Source organism: Papaver somniferum, chromosome 9 (genome assembly GCF_003573695.1).
Source record: "Papaver somniferum cultivar HN1 chromosome 9, ASM357369v1, whole genome shotgun sequence".
In the NCBI taxonomy this organism is placed as follows: Eukaryota; Viridiplantae; Streptophyta; class Magnoliopsida; order Ranunculales; family Papaveraceae; genus Papaver; species Papaver somniferum.
The window spans coordinates 111,881,683-111,888,744 of NC_039366.1; the positions used below are offsets into that span (position 1 = coordinate 111,881,683).

The window sequence follows — 7,062 nt, forward strand, 5'->3', positions numbered from 1 at the left end:
GTATAACCAAAGACCAAAGAGTAAAAAAAAAGACCAAATTTGGGTTTAGTTCGTCATGTGGCATAGTGGGAAAAGAGTATATTTGGTCGCGCGTTGATAAACATTACGCCTGGGATCAGGCGTTGGTAAAGATAACGCGCGAGTGGGGCGTTGGTAAAGATAACGCGCGAGTGGGGCGTTGGTATAGTATACGCTTCAGAAACAAAAAAAAAAAAAAAGAAAGAAAAAAATGGGGCGGAGGTATAAAGCCCGCCCCATGGAAGTTTCATAAATTGTGAAAGTGGGGCGTTAAGTATATGAACGCCCCATTTCGCGCGTTGTCTTTACCAACGCCCCATCGGGCGTACATTATATCAACGCCCCGTTTCAGGCGTACATTATATCAACGTCCCTTGTGTAGCGGACATTATATCAACGCCCGATGAATGGCGGAGATTATATCAACGCCCGATGTGTAGCGGAGATTATATCAACGCCCGACTATATTTGGATTTGGTCTTGATCGCAGACCAAATTTGGTCTGGATTTTACTCTTTGATCAAATTTTGATCGATGGTCCGTCCCACTACGCCAGCCCACTCGACTGAAAATTTGGGTTTACTCGTCCATTGCAGTTGCTCTAAAGGCCTAGATAAAATTAGCTCCCAAGTTGAATGATGAAAAAATCCTCGCTTCCTGTTGACCGAAATAGATCTTTTTTGAGTTTTGTAAAATAATCGTTTTGGTGAGGACACTTGACGACGTATAATTGGTTAAAATTTCTTAATTTAAATGTGTTTGGAATTCTATATAAATCGGAATATCTACCGTATTATGATTTTTTTTTCCAAATTAATAAATACACGAAAAAAAACCCACATATTTTAGTGTCCGTATCTTCTGTGCCAAAGAAATCATGAGCCACCTGTGCGAAGCCAACAACATGGCGACACATATCCTTCTTTATTTTAAATAGCAGAACCAGGTACAGTTTCCTTAATCTACTCTTCTCAGTTGGGAAACACTATCAAAACTGATTCCGATATATATTTTCTACATATAGAAAACATTTGACCGATATACGTATAAGTTCGTTCACGATCCTAACAAAAACAAAAACACATACAATATTGAAATTTTAATCACTCTCTGTGAGCTTGATGAAGCCTGATCCGGAGGTACTACTTGTACGAATATAATTTTTTTGATTTTCCTCGACTCCTCTCTATATTTACCGATGTATTGTACACTATCTCTTCCTACATTAGAGATTGTGATAGGTAGATCAAATTTCTAAATGAAACTGGAAGATTGCTAAACTAACAGACGCACCCTAAATTATTTTCCCTAAGCAAACGCACCCTAATACAGTACTAGCAACGAAAATGAATTAATCCGATAAACATGAACATGAATAAAATAGTACTCCCTCAGTTCTTTTTTATTAGACTGGTTTTGTTTTTAGAAAAAATTAAGGAAATTAAGAGAACTAGTCAATGAAAGTGGTCCTCATGACACTTGTCAATAAAAGAAGTGAAGGGAAATGGTCCCCATGACACTTGTAAAGTAAAGTGGTCCACATGACACTTGTCATCAAAAGAAGTTGAGAAAAATGATCCCACAAAACTAAAGTAACATTTGACTTCCCAATTAGGAAACCAACCCTTTTGAAACTTTTATTTATAGAAACCAGCCTATTATTTAAGAACGGATGGAATATGTTTCTCCGACTGAATCAACCTTAATTTTGTTTCCTAGGAAGAGTGGAATAAGGAAACTGCAACAGTTTTTGTTGTTACAAATAAAAGAGAATATGTGTTGCCACGTTATTGGCTTGGCAAGTAAATGTATGTGAAAATAAAATGGAAAAATTTAATAAAATCCGACATATTCCTATCTTTTTCCATCTATTTAATGTATTCGTCCAGCTGCACCAAATCGCAAATACATCGTCACGGGCGGGGCCTCATCAAAATCGAAAACGCATCGCCACGGGGCGAGACGAAGCCTGCGACTCACCAAATTGAAAATACAATCGCCACGGGGGGCGAAGCCCCACGACTCACCAAATCGAAAACGCATCGCCACGGGACGGGACGGAACGAAGCCCCGCAACTCACCAAGTTAAAATAAGAAAATGCCCGGTGCTCTTTCATTAGAGTTTGTAACGGTCATCGATGGGGTGGCAAGATCTTACGAAACCCGGTTTTGCTACACACACAACGTTGTGTATGAATCATTTTCGTACGAAACCATTCTGATTCATAGTAATTGTCATATTAGAGTGAGTCTATCGCTCGCCGAAATTTACACTTCAAAATGTCCCGAAGCAGAATCGTTAGGATAGTAAAGGACGTGCTTAGCATCGGGATTAGAAGGGCATAAGTGAGCCCAGTGTTTTGTCTCACACGGTGGTGATTTCGGTGAAATACCGAAGTCAATCTAGAATTATTGGTCATATTATCGTCAACACAAAGAATCATGAATATAAGGTAGTCCAATCATTCAGCAATTGTCAATTTTTTTGATTGACAAGGAGTTTGGTGCTGGCAAGTTTCAAATCCAGATCGCTCGTATTATCACCGGGTGATTTTATCATTACATAATCATAATAGTGATACCAGACAGTAATTGTTTCTTTATGCCGCATCTTTTGGACAAATTTGTGTCAGCCAAGTCATGTACGGTGGTTGATAGGAAGATAAGGCTCGGTGTAGGGCATATTAACAATCCCCAAATGGATCGTGGATGGTGATAAGGTGGTCCTTAGTTTTTTTATCCAACTTGATTAGGTCTCATAATTTGATAATTAAGGTGAACAATGTCAAAGGGTATATGGTCCAAAAACAGGACAACTCCAACAAAACAGTAAGCGTGAAGCCAACCCCTTCCTAAACAGGTAGTCATGTCATAGACTACGTATCAATTATAAATAATTGCAAAAGATGATGTCATTAAGAGCTTAATCAAGGATTACAGCCAAAGTCAGCCTTGTTATCTAGGATCATGTAGGTATTGAGATATTGATTAGCATCGAATGATTACGAAATGTACGTATTTTGTATACGTATATGTATAATCACGTTCCGATACAGAAATATCACTTGGTATTAACTGGTCAAAAATGGAACTCGTTCTCATTTTGGTAAATTTAGAACGTGCACGAAAGTTTAACAATGAAGATCACTATAGCATAACATCTAAAGTCTTAATCTTATCGCATTAATTACTACGTACTAGCACAAATCACTGTGAAGCTAGAGAATCAAAATCATGACTATACCTTTTGATTGAAACAATCTTTAGGCATATGAAAAGTTTTAAGCAACAAACTCTTCTTATAGGAATGATTTCAATTCATTGGTCAGCGGTTTGAAAAATGAAGTAAGTTAGCTCAATGGGCGGCAACTCCACTTTTATATGCCTTTGTGATTAATTACAAGAGATCAATGTTCTTACACGTAATTAGGAATTTAGAACGATAAGTATTAAGTTTAGTTGTACATGAGTTTGCTACAAAAGCTAGCATCACATGTTATATATCAAAAAAAAAAATGATAGAAACACATCACTTGCTCCCAGAAGTCCAAATTCAGTTGGATAAATTCTGTTCAAGAATGATTAGAGTGTCCACATAAAACGTGTATGCTAATGCACCACAAATGATATATGTCCTATCACGACTCCATGTTTATTTATGTGCCTAAAAGATTTTGCAATGAGTTTAGGGGGAAATTGCTGGTTGATGACGTATGTTATGAAAACGAATTGTTCACGCATATGGTGTGCTTGGTTTCCATTTCAAATGCATGTATTGAAAACAAAACAAACCAAAAAGAAAAGAATCTGGTGCAACCGAATAAGCAATGATGCAACGCCAAGCATGTCGCTGACAAAGAGGTCTATAATACAAATGAAATTGCAATAAGCTACACGTAACTTGCAGAGTTTATGGCTTACCTAATACACGAATTTTATGATGATTAATGAACTCCGGATATATGGCAGCAGTGTAATGTGCATGGGATTCTGTTTGTTGTGTGGGTGATATGAAAATTCAACATAACACGAGAAATCTGTACAAACTTACGTGCGTAAGAAAACGAGATTCGGGCTAAAACATTTGGGTATATGAGAGAGCCAATCAAGGCTAAACATAGTCGTGGAATTATGGGGTATCCTAGTCAAGATGCGCATCATATCCTTTTACTTTTGGGAAAAAAATGATTTAGTCCAAAAACGCGTTAAAAAGTACAAATTAGTCCATCCCGTTTTTTTTCTTTTTTTTTCTTTTTGAAGGTTAACAAACAAAAACCAACAAAAAAACAAAAGCTAAGAAGAAGAATCCTCACTAAACAAGTGAGTAATACAAGAAGGAGGAGAGGTTAACCACTGATTAGACAGTTAGTTCTGAACAACATAAGCTGCTAAGGAATGAGCCATGAAATTGACTTCCTTTTTGATAAAGTTAAAATCAACAGACGTAAAATTCCCTAGCTTGTCTTTGATTTTTCCAATAGTGTTCTTAATACGCCAATGGACTGGGAAATTATTGTACTTGAGAGAATTGATCACAGTGAGTGAATCACCTTCAATGATAATGTGCCTCATAGCCTTGTTGATGGCAAGCTCAATTCCCACCAAAGCACCATGAGCTTCAGCTTCTACAGGGGTGCTGAATGCGAAAACTTGTGTCTGACACCCATTAAACTCACAATTGTAGTTCCTTGCCACTGCCGCGCAGGCGAAACCTCTAATTCCAGCAGCACCATCAAAATTTATTTTCATTTTTGACTGAGTGGGAGGGGACCAAACAGTCTTGGCAGAGTCTAGTAAGTCTTGTTCAGAAGGCAGAGTGGTATCGTCTTGAATGTTGGTATCACGGTGGAACCAGTAATAAGCCTCTTGAAGCATTTTCTGAATATGCACAGTGCCTTTGTTGAAAACTATGTTATTCATGGTCTTCCATATGCTCCAGAACAGACAAATCCCCATTTTTAACTTTGAGTAGTCACCACCTTCTAATAACCAACTCTTGATATAGTGGTGAACTGAGAGATTTAGGCTTCCATCAATTCTGAGAGTCAGGTGAGAAGCAAAAAGAACAGCTTGAGATACAGGGCAGTATAGGAACAAGTGTTCCAAAGTTTCAACAACACCATTACACATTCTGCACTCTGTATTAATATCTTTGCAGTATGTCATCATCCTGCTACCAACTGCAATACCATTATTAAGAATTCTCCAAGCAAATATTTGAAGATTGGGTGCCAAAACTTTTACCTGCCAGAATTTCTTCCAAGGAATATTTTCAGAATTACCATAATGAGAAGAAGAAGGAGCTTTGTCATTTAAAGTTTTGATGAAGGATTTTGTTGTAAAGACCCCATTAGGATGGTGAAGCCAAAGTAATTTATCCTCAGTCCCTTCTTCACTGATGTTAGGTAAGTGGATATCCACTATAGCCTCGACTTTATGCGACTGGAAGCATAGCTGGAGTTTGTTTATATCCCACCTTGGAGGGTTCTGTAGGATAAGTTCACTAACTAAAACAGGCTGCTCTGTTGAAAGAAAATTGGGGATAGGCCTCCTATTATGAAGTTTCGGAACCCAAGGGTCATTCTTGATATGTATCTTCTCTCCATTACCAACTGCCCAACAACACCCTTCCTTCATCTCACTTCTGCAACCTAACATAGCAGACCATGTAGAGGAACATTTTTGGGGTTTCGTCATTTCCCAGAAGTTGTCTTTTTGGAGATATTTAGCCCTCATAAGCTGACACCACAGACAATCATCATTTTATAGGAATTTCCAGACAGTTTTAGCAATCATGGATCTATTTAAGTGTTGCATAGTTCTAATTCCTAACCCACCTACATCTTTTGCTTTTTTCAAATTGTTTCCAGTTGATAAAGTGGGTTTTCCTTATCTCTCTAGCATGGCCCCACCAGAAGTTTCTCATAGTTCTGGTAAGTCTTTCCAGCACCTTCTTAGGTATCAGGGATGTCGCCATATAGTACAGAGGTATGAGCCCAAGGACATGTTTGATCATGATGGTTCTGCCTGCATAGGTTAAGTGAATTCGCTTCCAACCTTCCAGCTTAGTGTCGAATTTATCATTAAGAAAATCATGGGAATCAATTTTGTAGGATGACTTTAGAAGCTGATGGCCAAGATATTTGTCGTTAATCTGCATCTGTTTCACCCCTAGCCTGTTAACAATTTCAGTTCTTCTGTTGGGTCTGAATTCTTTGCTGAAGTGAATTGACGACTTCTGCATGTTTGCACATTGACCTGACCAGGCAGCATATATATCAAGAATACTCTGTAGCGTGTTGATGGTCAGTTCATCAAGGTTCCCAAATAGAATGAGATCATCAGCGAACATTAAATGGGACACTGAAGGAGCATTTCTACAAATCTTGTACCCGTTGTAAAGAGCATTATTCTCCATAGTTCACATGAGCCACGACAGACCTTGAGCGCAAAGAATGTATAGGTACGGAGATAGTGGGCAGCCTTGACGAAGACCTCTTTCACTGGTGAAGTAACCCTCAACTTGGCCATTAATAATAAGCGAAAAAGAGGCAGTCGAAACACAATTCATAATGAGATCATGGGTCTTGCCAATAATACCAAAATCTCTCAAGCAGTGGCTTAAAAATCTCCAACTCACTTTATCATATGCTTTACTGATGTCAATTTTAAGTGCAAAAGCACCTATTATAGAAGAAGAATTTGACATTGTATGAGATATCTCTTTTGCAGCTACAATATTGTCAATAATCATTCTTTCAGGTATGAAGGATGACTGTGCATTATCTACTAGATTATTTAGATGAATTCTCAGTCTTTGTGCAATAATCTTAGTAATAACCTTGTAGATGACATTAGTGAGGGCAATGGGCCTAAAATCAGCAGGTAGAGAGGGGTTTTTCACCTTTGGGATCAAGCAAATATTAGTATGATTAAGTCCTGGGGGAAGCGACGCAGAAGCAAAGCAAGTTTTGATAGTTTGAGCAACTTCTTCTCCAATATGGTCCCAACAGCGTTTAAAGAAAACAGCCGGCATCCCATCAG

The 7,062-nt window shown here is 38.2% G+C and overlaps 1 protein-coding gene across 1 annotated transcript; it reads right to left on the bottom strand.

The window, feature by feature from the left end:
* Positions 1-4,383: 4,383 nt before the first annotated feature.
* LOC113312417 lies at positions 4,384-6,436 on the bottom strand. The gene is made up of 2 exons (XM_026561168.1): positions 5,969-6,436; positions 4,384-5,757 (listed from the first exon to the last, which is right to left on the bottom strand). The coding sequence occupies exons 1-2, from the start codon at positions 6,434-6,436 to the stop codon at positions 4,384-4,386; spliced, it is 1,842 nt and encodes a 613-aa protein (XP_026416953.1).
* Between the last annotated feature and the right edge of the window lie 626 nt (positions 6,437-7,062).